The 17,026-nt window shown below is 36.1% G+C and overlaps 1 protein-coding gene across 8 annotated transcripts in view; it reads right to left on the bottom strand.

Moving 5' to 3' along the window:
• The window catches only part of SPHKAP (SPHK1 interactor, AKAP domain containing), a 154,438-nt gene that overhangs the window by 126,623 nt on the left and 10,789 nt on the right, over positions 1-17,026 (bottom strand). For 3 of the 8 annotated variants that reach the window (XM_008512936.2, XM_008512938.2, XM_070618520.1), the window contains exon 2: positions 4,203-4,281. The exons of 3 other annotated variants lie outside the window; for them this stretch is intronic. In XM_008512936.2, coding sequence (XP_008511158.2) covers positions 4,203-4,281 — 79 coding nt within the window. Of the gene's footprint in view, positions 1-4,202; positions 4,282-15,345; positions 15,600-17,026 lie in introns of all 8 variants that reach the window. 2 more of the 8 variants (XM_070618518.1, XM_070618516.1) reach the window with 1 other exon arrangement.

Consider the following 17,026-nt stretch of genomic DNA (forward strand, 5'->3'; position numbering starts at 1 on the left):
GGACCTCGTCTCCTCCGACACTCTCCCTTGCTCCCTCCACTCCAGCTGCACTTGCCTTCTGGCTCTTTCTAGAACAGCACAGGCACACTGCTGACTTAGGGCCTTCCCCAGCTGTTCCCTCTGCTTGGCACGTTCTTTGAGAGACCTGCTTACCTCACTTCATCCCTTCCTTCAGATCTTTCTCAAATGCCCCTTCTCAATGCAGCGACCCCTGTCAACCCTTTTTACTACTGCCACCCAGGCCTCCTCGTCCCTGGCTTCCCAGTCTCTCCTCTCCTGCTCTATTTTTTTCAGTGTCGCTATTATCTTCTAACATTCCATAGAATGTATTTATTTACTATGTTTATTATTTATTACATTTCTCTCCTCCTTGTACCATTCTCCCCCCGCAGGTTTTAAACCCCATAAATGTAGGAGTCTTTCCTGGTCTTTCACGATACATTCCCAACTCAGAATAATGCCCGCCATATAGTAGGAGCTCAGTAAATGTTTATTGAATCAATGAATTAATTAAAACATAAATATATACATATTTTCTACACATGTGCATAGAAATGTATGAAACTGTTAGCAGCAGCTATCTTTGGGTAATGGGGTTACTTGTGACATTGTCTTTCTTTTTAAAAGCTTTTTTTTATTTTTAATCATTTTTTTTTTTTTTTTTTTTGAGGAAGATCAGCCCGGAGCTAACATCTGCTGCCAATCCTCCTCTTTTTGCTGAGGAAGACTGGCCCTGAGCTAACACCTGTGCCCATCTTCCTCTACTTTATACAAGGGACGAGTGCCACAGCATGGCTTGCCAAGCGGTGCCATGGCCGCACCCGGGATCCCAACCGGCGAAACCTGGGCTGTGGGAGTGGAACATGCGAACTTAACCGCTGCGCCACTGGGCTGGCCTGACAGTTTCTTTCTTGTTCCTTTCCATATTTTCTAAGTTTTCCACACTGAGCACGTATTTTTTTGTGACTCAGAAAAGATCTTTATTTAAAAATGTGTGATCTGTGTTGGAAATCTAGTGCTTGTGAAAAGATTTGTAAATGCAAGATTCTGTCTTATAATGACAGTCATAAGGAATTTCTCTGATTATTAAATAACTTTATCCTTCAAAATCAAATGAAATTTGCCATCCTAACTAGGTCACCCCTTTAGTGATGAGTTCATGGGTCCCACCAAAGGTAACAGACAATCCGCCCGCTACAATAAAACTGATGTGATGGGTAAAAGTGATAAAACCAACAAAATCAGCCAAGGTTGTCTTAAACCGCGTAACTTCCCACGGCAAAGCTTTACTCCGGCCAGAGAAGTATCCTTCATCACAGAGAACTGTCCGTGAGCCTACATCTTGCTTCCCTTATATCTCTGGAGGACGAGGCTGTCGAATTATTTCATAGCTGCCTTTGTGGATAACTGGCAAAATGAAATTGAACTTGGACGGTCCTACGGAGTGCTTTACTAATTCTGGATAGTCAGATTTGACTTAGATCAAGAGCAGAAGCTCGTGGAACCTGCTGGATGGAGCTACTGGCACAGTTTAAGACAACATCAACACATCATAAAGACAGACCCGTTTGAAAGGAGCAGCTGCTGCTCTCCTGATGGGTAAGGATGACCAATGCTGATGGCTTCATTTTTCCTAAACTACTTAAGGGTCTCAAGAATTTTATTGAGCTCTTTCTTTATTGGGTGTATTAGGTTATTTTTTAAGTATCCAAACCCTGTAGGGAGCTTTTTAAGAAGAACTGCAGCAATACTCAGTGTGTTGGAATGAAGTTGAAAAGTATTCCTTCAAAAAGGGCAGAGGGGATAACCTTGACCAGGTTGTTCCTCTCTCAGACATTTTGGCAAGCATATTAGAATTTAATGACTTCCTCTTCTAAGTGTACCTGGAGTTTGTATTATTACAATTATAGATTATTTCCACATAGTTCAATTAAATTAATTTCCTAGTCATGAATGCATTTTCATTTTATGACCTTAAAAAGTGCAGCTTGTTAAATGTCAAAAACTTAGAAATAGAAATAGAATAAATTTAAAATGAGATGCTTTTACATCAAAAACATTTAGCAATGAGAGTACAAACAGAACTCACAAGCTGGGAACCATATTGACCTGCAGAGTATTACAATATTTTAAGTTAGTTGTCATCACTGAAAAACTGAAAGAATGCACCGTCTAAGTTTTTGTCTTCTCTTGAAACATTGGTAAATCAGGCTACACTTCGAGTAGCTAGTGAACTTGGGACCCTTTTAAATTTAGCAGGCGCTCTGAGCCTGTTGTACTAATTTTCATTACAAGTATTGGCCTGAAAAATATTTGATTATGCAACCTCTAGAAAACAAATGCCCCTGATATATTTTTCGCCTCCAATTTTCTTCCCTCAGATTTTTAGAATAGCATAACTATGCCATGAATTACATTTAATCTTAGATTTATTTATTTTTTTAATTTGCTTTGCATTTTGAAATAAAGCACTTCAATACATAATTTTATTAGGGTTTGGGGAGATGTTTGCTGCTGTCACAGCAGAAGGTCTCATAAGCTATCCAGCAAGCTACTTACAAAACTAGCAAAGAATTGGACTTACTTTCCTTTTGGAGACAATATTGGTAGAAATCACAAGCCAGTAAATATATCTTTACCTATTTAAGATTATCAATGTTAAGATGTATCAATTCCCATTTTAAGTCACATTTGTATTTTATATCGAATGAAGAGGGTTTTTACAGTCTGGCTGGGGTTGAATTAAAATTGCCAAATTTTATTTCCAAATTTGTTTTTTAGTTCTTGAGGTGAAAAACAACATCTGATTCATTATTGAACTCCACAAAATACTTAGTCAAATGCCTGCCAATTAGCCAGAGCTCAGTATATGTGGTAGGGTCAATAAATGGCACGACTTAAACGATCGTAGTGATTTATCTTTAATTGTCACCATATAGTAAAGATGATCTTTTAATTCTAACTCCATGCTTTTGTCTGTGACAGTCTACAACCCTATATAAACCATAAGTGGAACTTGCATGTTTTTTTATTAAGACAAAACGCTTGTAAATTATAACCGCAATATTTGAAACCAATAGAATGAACATCCACACATTAAACAAATATGCAATATGAAAAGACTAGAAATTAATATGAATGTCAAAATTTAAAAATTTCTTATGCCATATGATGTGAAAATATTACTATGTGCCGGCAGTCAGAAGACTTGAATTTGGATCCCAACTGTCACTTTTACTAGTTGACCTTGGGAAAGTTACTTAATCTCCTTGAGCTTCAGTTTCTTCATCTGTTAAATGGGACCAATGCTATTTGCTTTACGAGCTTTGTTGTTATTGAAGGGAGAGAATCCCAGTCAATAATAGTGGATACACTTTATTGAGCACCCAACCTACTCCAGTCATTGTCACAGGACTGTCACATTTGTCACTTCAAATCTTCATAGCATCAGAATAGGGGAGAAGCTACTAACCTATTATATTCCTAAGGAGATTGAGACCCAAAGGTTTGGAATTTGTTACACAGGTGATTAAGTGGCTTAATATGGGATCCAAACCTAGGTGAACCTGACCCCAGTCTGTGCTCTTTCTTAGATCCCCTACTGTCTTCACATAGTACCACGTGCTTCCACCCTGTGGTCCAGAGAAGAGCAATGCAGACAAGGGGTGAGGGTTAGCAAGAGGAGATGTCTCTGGCTGCCACACCGGGTTGGATGGCTACTCCTGTTGCCAGGAGAGGGGAACTCGAGTCATTGAGGAGCATTGCCAAATGCACTGCCAGGCCTGGGTCTCTATGAAGAGAGCTCCACGAAGATGTTTTTCTATTTAGGAGACAAACATCCTCCTTTTGTAGTTTGAGGGATGAGGAAAGCTCTGCCTAACTGAAAATTTCTGCCACCTGTCTATTCTCAGCGCTGGAATCCCTACTAACGCCTTAGAGTCATTTAAACTAGAACAGGGTAGGAGGACCCCAAAAGGATGGGGCACAGAAAGGGTAAAATTTGACTGTACAAAAAGAGCGAAGGTGCACAGCATAGTCTGCAGTTTGGCAGAAGTGAAAGCATAAACCAGGAAGCCTGCAAAATTAGGGTCAAAATCTGAGGGTTGGGAACCCAGGGGGCCCGTGGGAAGCTGGAAAGAAAGAGGAGGCGGTGTTTATGACTTGGCTGTATAATCCCCTGGACCCCACACCCCACAACCAACCTGGATTCCTGGGAGTGTCTCCTGGTGGACAAAGCAGCAGAGAGGCAGGTAGGTGAGTTTGGTTCAACTACCCACATGGCTGATGGAGAGGACCACACCCACAATAAAGGAGTTACAAACACCAGCAGATTTGGAGAGGAAGCAGGAGAGGAGAAGGGTGGGAAAAGAAAAGAAACAGAAATTTTAGTATCATTCAAGGAGAAAGACACACAGCAGGCTATCTTTAAAAAGAACAAAAGTAGCTAGATAATGAGGTTGTAATAATTAAAAAAAAAAAACGCTCAGAAAAGGCTTGAAAGATTACATGCATATTTTCAGATAGCATCTGTCTTGGGTAACATGCTGGATTTGTGTCTGAGATTGAGCTTCACATCTTTGATGCATCAAAAGGTAATTTATATCTTCCAGAGAAGAATTTCAGAGTCTTCCAATCTGATTTATGGGTATCTATAGGTGAGGAGCACAGTTTGTGCTTCTCAAGCTTAATAGTTTAGTATTAAGAGAACAATGGGGCCACACATTTTTATGGAAATTTGTTCCAGCTTCTTTGAATGCCTTGTAATTAAGTTTCTATACAATGCTTACCTGGAGGCACGCTCTAGTCCTTTTTACAATGCCAATTGATGGTGTATTACCTGAAATGCCAAAGGCTGTAAAGTCACTGTCACTATGAAAACACCGATAATATCAATATATATAGGAGAAAAAGGTAAACAAGAAGGAGTCAGCGAAATTATCTTTGTATCTCCATCGCTGTTAGTTCCTGGTACATCATTAGAATTCAAGAAAATTTTACTGTGAGGATGAAGATGCCAGAGAAGGACTGAGGCAGCAGAATATCTGCTTTATCAAAGATGTCGAAGTAAGAGATACCTGATGTAGGGGTGGAGCGCTAGGTGTGAATGAGTGACCATCTGGGGTCACATCAGAAGATCTCCAATCCATGTCATTCACTAAGGGTCTTGCATGCTTTCTTTAAATTTAGTCCTAGAAAATCCATATTTATTGATAGCATATAAATGATTTCTTTTTTTAATTCACTTTTTGTTTGTGGCTCATATGAAGAAGTGTAGTTTACGTGTGTGCTTTGATTTCTATTCAGCAAACATGCTAAACTCATTTATTAATTCTAGTAATTTATCTGCAAATTCTTTTGGATGTCCTATGTACACGATCAAACAAACTGCAAATGCTGAGAGTTTTGGTTTCTTCTTTTCCATACCTTTTATCTTTTGTTTCTTTTTATTGTCTTACTGCATTGGCTAAGATCTTCACTGAAATTAATAGAGTAATGCAAAAATCCTTAGAGTTACACCACTATGTATCGTGTTTGCTGTATTCCTATCTCTCTGTATTTTTCTAGTGTTTTTATTCTATTAATCTTGAAAGGATGTTGCATCTTATCAAATGCCTTTTTGCATTTATTGATATAACCATATTCTCTTTCTCCTTCAGGTTGTTAATTTGATGGATTATAATTGATTTCTTTTTTACTTTTTGAGGAAGATTAGCCCGGAGCTAACATCTGCTGCCAATCCTCCTCTTTTTTTGCTGAGGAAGACTGGCCCTGAGCTAACATCAGTGCCCATCTTCCTCTACTTTACATGTGGGACGCCTGCCACAGCATGGCTTGCCGAGTGGTGCTAGGTCTGCACCTGGGATCCATACCAGCAAATCCCAGACCGCCTATGAGGAATGTGTGAACTTAACCACTGCGCCACTGGGCTGGCCCCAATAATTGATTTCTAATGTTAAACCAGTCTTGAATTCTTGAGATCAACTCAAGTTGAAAACAATGTGCCATCCTTTTCGTATACTGTGGGACCTAGCTTGCTAATATTGTGGTTGGGAATCTTTTTCCTCTGTGATCATGAATGAGATTAATTGTACTTCCTTTCTTCTCTTGTCAGGTTGCTTTCAATGTTATGCCAGTTTCATAAAATAAATTGAGGGTATTCCTCTTTTTCTATTTGCTGGAGGAGTTTTGCACCGTGGAAATGATCTGTTATCAAATGTTTGGCAGAAATTTCCAGCAAAGTTATCTGAGAGTGGAGGTTTTCTGTTGGAACGATTTTGGCCATCGAGTCAATATCTTTAACATTTCTCAAGGTTTCTATTTCTTCTTGTTGTTATATTTTTATTCAAAATTGCCCATTTAATCTATTGTATACTTGTGTGTTGACATAACGTTTTACAATATTATTATAATTTTGTCTGTAGTGTCCATAATGATGTTCATTTTTTTTCATTCCTACAATTGTTTTTGGTGCTTCACCTCCTCTCCTCTTTTAAATTAAGTGTAGCAGGGATTTTCCAATTTGATTTGCCCTTTCAAAGAACCATCCTTTGGTTTGCCTATGCTTCATAGTTTGTGTTTGTATTGTATTAATTTCTGGTCTTAACATTATTTAATTTCTTTGGGGTTATTTTGTTTATTTTTGTAATCTCGGGAGATAGATGCTTATATCATCATTAGGCTTTCCATGCATTTTAAATGTATGCCTTGAAGGTTATACATTTTTCTCTTATAACGGCTTTACCTGCGTTCCACAAGTTTTGAAATGTGGCATGTTTATTATCCTTCAATTCAAATGATGTTCTAATTTTCATTATAATTTTGTTTATTTTATTTCTTTTTATATGAAAAATTTTAATTTACCTTTTCATTATTGAGTTCTAGTTGAATTGCATTTTACTCAGATAACATGGTCTGTATAACATTAATCTTTGGTACTTGTTAAGAATTGCTTTGTAATCCAGTGTATGGTCAAATTCTGTAAATGTTGTATACATTCTGCACGTTTTTTGGCTGTGGTATTCTACATATGTGTATTAAGTTGGCTGTGATATTCAGATCTAAGTTCATGTTGATATTTTTGGATAATTTCTTTTTATATATCTGCCCAATTTTTCTGTTTTAATTTTGAGGTTATTTTATTTTGTGAATAGAAATTTAAAATGGTATATCTTGCTGGTTATTCAGCCTCTGTCATTATGCAGTGACACACTTAACCTCTGGCAATGCTATTCTGTTCCAAAGTTCATTTTGTTTGATTTAGGATAAAGCTACAACAGTTTTCTTTGGCAAGCTAGTGCATCAAATATCTTTTTCTATCCTTCTTGGTATTTTATATTTTAAATATCTCTTCTTTTTTTAAAAAGAAAATCTGAACAATAATCTTTGCATCCTGTTTGTAGTATTCAATCTATTTAATTTTAATATAACTGCTGATATATTTAAAATCCTCTATAATTTTTTTTGATGAGAAGTGACACTCTCAGTTTTTACCTGTAAGAAAATATCTTTATTTATTCTTGAAAGATATTTTCACTCAGCATAGAGTTTTAAACTGACAACTATTCTTCTTCATACATTGAAGATATCATTTAACTATCTTTGGAATCCCATTGCTGCTTTTGTCAGCTGTCAATCTAGTTGCTAGTTTTTAAAGGTAATGTATGTTTTTTCTGGCTGCTTTTGAGATCTTCTATTTATCTTTGATGGTCTGTTGATATCTACCTAAAAATTACTTATTATCTTAGAAACTGTTCAATTCTTTTAGTAAATTTAAAAATGTTGTTTTGCAATTTTAGTCATTTTCAGCAAGAGGATTGATGAATAACTTTTTTATATTACTGGAATTAAAACTCATAGACTTTTATTTTATTTATTTTTTTTTATTTTTTTTTAAAGATTTTATTTATTTATTTATTTATTTTCCCTTTTTCTCCCCAAAGCCCCCCGGTACATAGTTGTATATTCTTCGTTGTGGGTCCTTCTAGTTGTGGCATGTGGGACACTGCCTCAGCGTGGTCTGATGAGCAGTGCCATGTCCGCGCCCAGGATTCAAACCAACGAAACACTGGGCCGCCTGCAGCGGAGCGCGTGAACTTAACCACTCAGCCACGGGGCCAGCCCCTAAAACTCATAGACTTTTAAAAGTTTCTGATGGTGTTTGGAAGGGCACAGAGAGAGACGAAAATATTACGTGGGTTTCCAGGTTGAGAAAAACGTGGGTAGGACAGGGGAGATCTAATAACGTTTGTGAGCAGAGGAGAAGGCCAAATTAGGAAGAACTGACCTGTCTCCTGAAAAGCTTTTCAAAAAGAATTAGAAACCATTTGATGGGGAAGGAAGTAGCTAATCAAGTGACTTAAAGATATCTAGTTACTCAGATATCTCACGCAATAGCAACAAGCTGTAGCAAAAACAATAACAACAATGGTACTAACAATTATTATCTGTCACCCCTTAGAAGTTAAATAAGACCATCTTCATTTGTTTATGAAGTTTAATGAATAGCTAAAAGGACCTACATTTTTCAAGATGGACTTGATTTCAAATCATTTGCTGAACTGTACTTCAAAAACACAGACTTAGTAGAGTAGGTACCTTGATTCTTAATTTGGAAAATATGGTCCTCATACATAGACATATAGCACGCAATCTCTTTGTTGGAAAGCAGGCATACTTTAGAGGAAGTTTCTCTCTATAAATGCCCAGGCAGAGAAAACACAATATGCGAATTTATTGATCATTTTATTAAATCTTAAATTTTTGTGCTATAAATTCATTGTAACAATACTTTGTCACTGTGTTTGTAGATTTCATTCTGCAGAAAATGCTTAGGTAAGTGACTCACATAGAGAATTCAGCTAGAATGTATGCTGCCTCCTGCCAGGTCTAAATTGATTTCCCCACAAAGTGTTTTTACCCTAATGGAAGTTGAGTAGCACAATCCAATATGTTAGAGAGACAGGTAGAATGATCAATTTTTCTATGACTTTTCACTCCAGTTCAATTTAAAAAAAAATCAACTCAAAAACGATCAGGTTTTAGAATGAGATGCAACAATGGAAGAAAGACTCAAACACCTACTTTCTCTTTTCTCATGAGTTCACCCAACGAAAAAAAAGTGAATGAATGAATTAATAATAAGACAAAATTCAGATCATCATATTAAGTCCGAAGCTATAATGCTTAGAGACATTGAGCTTTCAAGAGAAAAACATATCTCTATTTTCCACTTCAGGAAGAAAAGTATGTGAGCTGAAGCAATGTGTAAAACATTCTCAATGTGCAAGGGCTATTAGGGAGATTTTATAGTATTCATCTATGATTTTACATTTAACGAGAAAATTTTGGTTAAAGATAATAAAGTTTTACTTTGGGCAGCACTTCAGAAACTGGAATAATTGATATTGCTCGTTAAATTAAATCTTTGTACAATTTATAGTTAAACTATTTTTAAGCCAATTATCCATTTACAAAGGTTACTGTTTAACCTACCTGAAAAAGATATTTTTTTAAATGGTATAACAACATTTCTCCTTTTTGTGCAAGTTATGTTCTGCATTACAAGTGCACTTCCTGGGTACCATTTGGCATTATCAAAGTGTTCAACTGTATTTTTTTCATCCAAGTTCATCTCGATTATTGAAGTTTCACTGACATGGTTTTCTTATTTAGTTCTTAAAGCTGCCTTTGCCCAGTCCGTTTGCTTTCAGAAGATGAAATCAAGGCCTAGAGCTGGGACCAGGACCTCTGTTGGAAGTTTAGCAATGCATATACTCTATTCACTCTTTCAGTGGTAGCTATTTCTAGGATAAAATTTGATGAGTAAGAATCCTTTGCTTTCTAAAGGTAGAAGAGAGTAAAGCAATAGGAACACAGATTGTTAAATAGCTATAATCTATATGCAACTATTATTATGACACCCTCAAGCATTATGTAACCTATAAATCATAGCAACAAAAGAAGGTCACTCACTAAAAAGACCATAAAGAAATATGATATAGATATGCATTTCAGATTTTATAACACCTTAGATTCTCAAATAGCCAAGATTCAAGAAATATTGACTTGTTCTTGGAAATCACATTTCATCATTTCTAGGGGAAGTAGAGCACGGAATTTTACTGAGCCTGAGCAGATGAATGTGTTTCATCGTTATCAGGACAATATAACCATTGGCACAGCAGCTTCATGCTGTTGCCTCATTAGACACCACTGAGAAAAGTGAGCTGAGCGCATAAAGTGAGCAAATCCAGCTAGGGAGATTATGTAAAGAGACTTCGAGGCTGCTTTGTGCCTGTAAACAGTTATTCTTTTATATCTAAATTGTTCAAGAGTGTTAAAAAACATATATCTAAGGGAAATCCTGTAAATCTAATATTTGTTGCAAATTGTAGTTGCAAACAGGAAACAGAACTTCTGTGTGGCACAAGCAAGAAGGACAAATCAAAGCCTCGAAGTTAGGAGCCATTGTTAATTGTAGCTCAGGGAGGGAACTCAGCAGGCATCCCGTTTATCAGCCTGTTTCTCGGCAAGGTGGAACCGAATGTGTCCTATATAGGAAATCATCATGGGTAGATATATCTTCCCTTGTGAAAGATTTAAGCTACGATACACCAGCTAAGAGAACAAGACTTTTTTTTTCTCAAGACCTATTTTGAGATAAGATTACTATCTTGTGCATATGCTTTCATAGCGTCTACATTATGATTTTCCAAAGCATCTGACATGCATGTCCTCAAGTATAGCTATATCTCGATTGTGAGAAAGTATACAGGAATCACGAGGAAGTTTTACTTATATTAGTGTTCCTGATGTGTATTGTGTGATTGCTTGAACAGCTCAATTTTTCTCTACTGTAGGTGGAGTAAGGCTTATCCCTTCAGCCAAAATGACAAGTGCAAGGGCTAACATCAATGAATAATCATAGTCATAGATCCCAGACCTTCCGGTCACTGATTCAGATTTACTTCTGAACTTCTCAGTTTCTAAGGCAAGATCTTCTAGAAACACACAAGCATTTAATTTCTCTTGAAATGCTCAATCAAAACGGGATTTCTTTCTGACAATGTGTTAACAGTTCCATTAGCCACTTTGTGAGCAAAAAGAACATAATCTTTTCTACGCAATTGTCAAACTAAGTGGAAATCTGCATGCACATTCATTTTTCTATTCTTTCAACAAATAGCTACAGAGCACCAAGTTTTGTGTGAAGTGCTCAAGATACTGCAGTGAATAAAGCAGACAAGAATCCTCACCTTCATGAGTTTATGTTGTATTGGAGGAGAAAGACAAAAAAAGCAATATGTAAAAGTAAAATATGTAAGAGATTAAGGAAATTAACATACCAATATTACTCTTATAAAGTGAGTATTTTCACACAGTTTGTCCAGTGTTTTCTGTACACAATGAGAATTGGGTCAGGAAACATTAATATCTAAGTTCAGGGTAGTTGAATAATTTTGCCAAAGTCACACAATACATCAAAAAATATGATCTTAAACCCAGGTACTCCAACTGCACGCGTTGGGGTTTTTCCATTGCAAAGCACTGTCTACACAGCACCCAAATTAAATTAAATGTTCCGAGAGTTGTGTATTGAATATCACAGAAAGAAAATAGCCAAATGACTTGAAAGATTGAATGTATATTTGAATATTTCAGGGCTCTCCACCCACAGTCTCAAAGAAAGCAGGACTTGATGAGAAAAGAATGAAGCAGCTGGATAGTTAGCAATGGAACACCTGTTATCCTCTTTTTCTATTTGTTCTTTTATAGAAATTGCTTTCAGAGGAATTCTGAGTCTATTTGCCTCATTGCAGGTGCATCTATTACTTTCGCCTATTAATACGGGAGTAAAGAAGGTATTATTTGGGGGAGGCAGTGAAGAAAGCTAGGAGCAGTATATGTCCCTAAGGGCAGGAATGTCTTACAGAGACAAGGGAATTTGTGTGAGTCTGATTATTTTACCATTGGCAGGAAAGCTTCATTGGAGAGCCTTGGAAATAAATGCCTAGGCTGAAGTATTTTCCCAGACAATTTAGATGGCCATAGATGTTTTGTCTAGGTTGAATAATTATGATTCTTAAAAGGAAAGAAGAGTTACCGAGAAAAACAAAGAACCAAATTTTATATAGTGTTGCTTTTTATTAAGCTATGGTTATTAGCCTGCTGCAAAAATGCACAAGAATGATGTGGAAATGCCAGGGGCACAACAGCATGCCAACTTTAGTGAAGCTAATTATGACTGATATACTTGCAAAAGGTCAAGAATTATGCAGCAGAATGGACAACACACTCGCAGATCCGTTTCTCCCATGGTTGTGCACTACAGCAAAGCATCAGGGAGAAGTGAGCAATTAACTAGTGAATGTAATCAGTGCCAGTGTTCAGTGTGGATCATCCATTCATACAACCTCCTATTTATTGCCAAAATTGCTCACTAACTGCATTCTCTACCTACTTTCCTCTTTTTCAGACTCAAGAGGGCCATGTGAAAATAAAATACACACTTATAAGATAATTGTGATTGTACTTTACTTCTTTCTTTTTCAACACAGTCTGTGTTATTTTACCCCTTATGATAGGGCCAAGAGGCCAACCACATCCAGCTCCAGTCTGGAGGCGGTTCAAATGGCCAGGAGTGGGAAGAACCGGAGGCAAATTTGAGGCATGTCCTAGAGAGTATGAAAGGTTAAAGTCTGAGAGACTGAATTCTACAGAATGAACATGGCACCTATGAGGAAAATAAGAAAAATATCAAAAGAATCAAAATTCAGGAGGATTAGAATTGGGAGTGAGAAAAAGCTATAGCATGAGATATGGGCTGTATGACACCTTGCTTGTATGTGCAGTTGAGAATACAGTAATATCTCAACAAATATCATGACGAAGCCCTCTGGAATCCTCTGGGTTCCCTTCTCTATCTGCTTGACATATGGCCAACCCGTTGGATGTCTGTTTTAAGATGTCCTTATGTAGCTTGAAACTCAAGAAATACTTTTCAAGTGTCCTTTTAATGACAGTTGCCGCTTTGAATAACCCTCTTCTGGTGATCCTGTGATCTTAGCTCTCTATTCCCCTCCCTATCTCACCTCCAAGCATTGTGACGTTGAAATTATAATTGATAAGCAACTATAACAGTGTCTGTTTATGGAACATTTAAAATATGCAGGCACTGGGCTATTTTCTTTATACACATTATCTCAGTTAGGGCTTCCAAGCCATCTTTAGCTTGAAAAACTCCAATGACATCCCATTGCTTTTAGGATGAAGACTCAGTGGCTCCCAAGGCTTAACATATTCTGGCTCCTATCTGACTTTCAGGTCTCATGTGTCGCTATGCTCTTCCTCATGTCCCGTACCCCAGGCGCTTACCTGGAGTTGTTTAAACACCCCACTGCTTTCTTGATCCAGGACTTTTCCAATGGCTGTTCTGACGGACAGAAGCACTCTTCCTCAAGAGGCCTTTCTTACGTCTCCCATTTAAGTTTGGATCATTGTTATATGTCTTCAAAGACCATGTTCTTTTTCCTTTGGACCACACTTGCCGATTTGCTATATACCCACTGATGCTGTTATTTGACTAATGTCTTTCTGTCTCACTGATATTGAAGTTCCATGACAATGGGGGTGGCTCTATCTGTGTTCATTATTACATATTCAGCTGATATTATCTGGCGTACATAAGGGGGTCAATATCTGTACTGAATAAATAAATGAATGAGTAAATTTTATTTTTCAAAGATGTATCTTTCTTACATTTGACCCCAATTCTCCATAAAGGAGCTAGTTTCCATGGCAGCATATTTTTTGCCTGCCTGAGAGACAAGTGGGATCCATTATAGAGATCAGTGATTTAGTGACTGTTAGGGACTAGATATGCATCTATCTCACGAAGGACATGGTCACCACAGACACTGTCAGAAGACCCACCACACAGTCTTAATCCAATTGATCTACTTGCTGCCTTTTAGACTTTGAGCAAAATTATACTTTTATAGAAAGAGAAGAGAAGGGGATTGACATTTATGGAGGGTCTTCTATCTTCCCAGAATGCCATTTGGTGCTTTTCATACATTCAAATTACTACCTGTGCATTAAAAAATAGACTAATAATTGTGAGAAATTATAGAAAGAGAAAAATCTCTGTAATCTTAACTATAGGGGTGAATTTCCCAGAAGTTTGAATTTTTGAAATATTCGATTGTACCTGCATTGTTTCCTAGATAATTCATTCACCTGCAGATAATGTTTGCAAAAATGGAAAAGATTTTCAGGAGTGCTGTTCCCTGGAGAAAATCTGGTAAACTCAAAGTCATTGGAAATTGTCACCCCAAAGATTAGGTGTCCTTCTTATTCATTAGCCAGTCCCTACAATTCTAAGATTGTATAAGAAAGCAAATGGATTTATGGCTAACAACTAGTATCCCGTGAAGACCCCTCTTCACTTAAATCCAGTGTTTATCTCTGTCTGATGCATCCACACCTTTGGTGGTTATTGCCTGTTGATGATTTAAGAGGTTGTGACTTTGATTTAAATAAAATGCTAATCAATTGAAATGACAAATGTTGCAGAAGGTGCAGGAATTCTGCAAGGAGAAGAAAATGATGTTGGAGAACTCTTTATCACATGTCAAATCATCACCAAATGAGTCTGGCACAGTGAGATCAGTTAATATTGGAAGAAAAGAAAATTAATGAGGATGACATGACAGATACTTCACAAGAGACTGATTTGGGAATCAACTAATTAAAGGGAGAGTTGGCAAAATTGATGAGGCTGTTGAATATATTTACAGAACTGACACTGTTTACAATCTTGTGACAAAAAGTGTCAAGTTGACACACAATTTTGAAGGGAAAATTATGATCTAATCCAATCAACACGTAATTCATTATTTATTTCATAATTCATGTTTACTTTTTATTTTTAAAATGTTGATAAAATGGGCTAATTTTTATAAATTTTATTATTTTTAAGGATAAATTCTCAATCAAACATATTAATTTTGTTCACTATTTAACGACATTTAGTCTTCTTCATAGTGAATTTACTTTATACGTCCTTTTCCAGGATCTAAGTATCCTTACATGACAAAGGTGGCATTCAAGTTACTAGGTTTCACTCTTTTCTTTCAAGTAAGAAAGTAAGCTTTCCCCTCCATTTTCTTTTTCCCATTCCCAAACATTCACTCCAGTCCCATATAATCCTCAGAGTTAAAGCTTGGACTGGAGCTTCACCTTTTCTGCCCCCTTCTTTATTTATATCCTTATTCATTGCATGGAAAATATCTTAGACCCAGTAGAGATACTGAGGAAAATGCTTTATTAATATTTTGTCTATACCCTTTTTCTTCATGAAGAATGTCTACAGTCCACCAGGGCTGAGTGTGATTAAGGTTGGGATGACAGCTTCTCTGGATAACGTGTTCTCTGGCTATGGAATCTCTTCCTTGGACACTTCTTTTATAGCGATTCATGTGATGAAACTGCAGCTCGTTTTCTAAATGACACAGTTCCAATGAAGTCATCACCTTTTTTCCACCATTGCAAGAGAGGAAGAGTAATAGTTTCACAGCATGACGGGTCGGATCACTGACCTGTTGATAATTACACAAGGGAAGTGTATGTACTTTTTTAATTGTTATTTTGAAGCATCATTGATTCAGGAATAAAAAAAAGTAAGAACTAAAAATCTTCAGGTTATACTGAGTGCATGAGTCAGCAATGAGCACATTATGTGGAGCCAAGATTTCACATAGAAAAAAATGACTTCAATTGGTCCTTTATTTATTTTTTTATCTGAATTCTATTTTTGGTTTCAATTATCCAGATTAATTCTTTAATTTATTTGTCTGCATAAATTAAGTGGAAGAATTGGCTATTCAAACTGTAAATGAATGGATAAGTCTATTGATAGGCACAATCTATCAAAAGACATTTATTGCATTATTGTGTTATTATTATTATCTTCAAAATTATAGATTTTTAGGGCAAAAAGCAATTAAGTGCGTTGTTTGACTTATGTTAATACTGAAGAATAAACAGAGAAAATTATTCATTCTTCTTGTATCTTTGGAAGCAAAACTAATTATTTAAAAATTCTTCTCATTTTATTTAGTGCATTTTAATACCTGAGCAAAGTACAGTAAACTGTAAGATATATAATATAAAAAAGGCACTTTTAGACATTGATACTCTTGATACAAATTGATATCCATTACATATGTACATATATTTAAAATGTATGTGTAACATCATGTTTAATAAATAATTGAGAAATACATCTCACTAAACTTTAGCATTCTATTTTATTATATGTTTATTCTAAAGCAGTTGGTTTTACGTTAATCTTAATAATCTAATAATCATTTTAAAGAAACTGCCTATAACTGAAAAGATATAATTCGTCTATAATGAAAGAAAGTCTAATTAAATGTTAATAGATCATTATTTTATATGGGTTCCAATTTGCCATAGATCAATTTAATTCCTTTAATACACAGGAAAGTTATTCTTTTGCATTTCTTATTAAAAAATGATTCATTGATTGATTGCATGATTGATTTAATGATGGATATTCCATCTTGTTCCTCTAAGAATCTGTGACAGCTAACAGAAAAGGTATATAGAATAAAATAGTGAAACATAAGTTAAAATTCAGAGCTAAGAAAAATAAAAATCATAACAGGAGATGAGTATTATGGTTAAAAACAGCACAGATATTCAGGTAATAAACTCCTACACAGTTGTTATAATTGAACTTTGAATTTATTTCTGGGATTTCTGGCAGCTGAAGTGAAATAGAAACATGAGCATTTATATAGATATTATATTTCTTAAGGAAAAGTAAAGAAAGTAGTCAGACGTGGGTGATAGACAAGTTCTGCTGTATGAGAAAATCCCAAGAGCTTCAACTGTGTTGAAGTTTATTATTATTTTAAACAAACCCAATGTGGGGGTAAATATAGGAATCAGGAGCCCGATGTTTTATTCTCGGCTCCATCTATAAATATTTGTATGATTT

The sequence above is a fragment of the Equus przewalskii genome, chromosome 5 (assembly GCF_037783145.1).
Source record: "Equus przewalskii isolate Varuska chromosome 5, EquPr2, whole genome shotgun sequence".
Taxonomy (NCBI): Eukaryota; Metazoa; Chordata; class Mammalia; order Perissodactyla; family Equidae; genus Equus; species Equus przewalskii.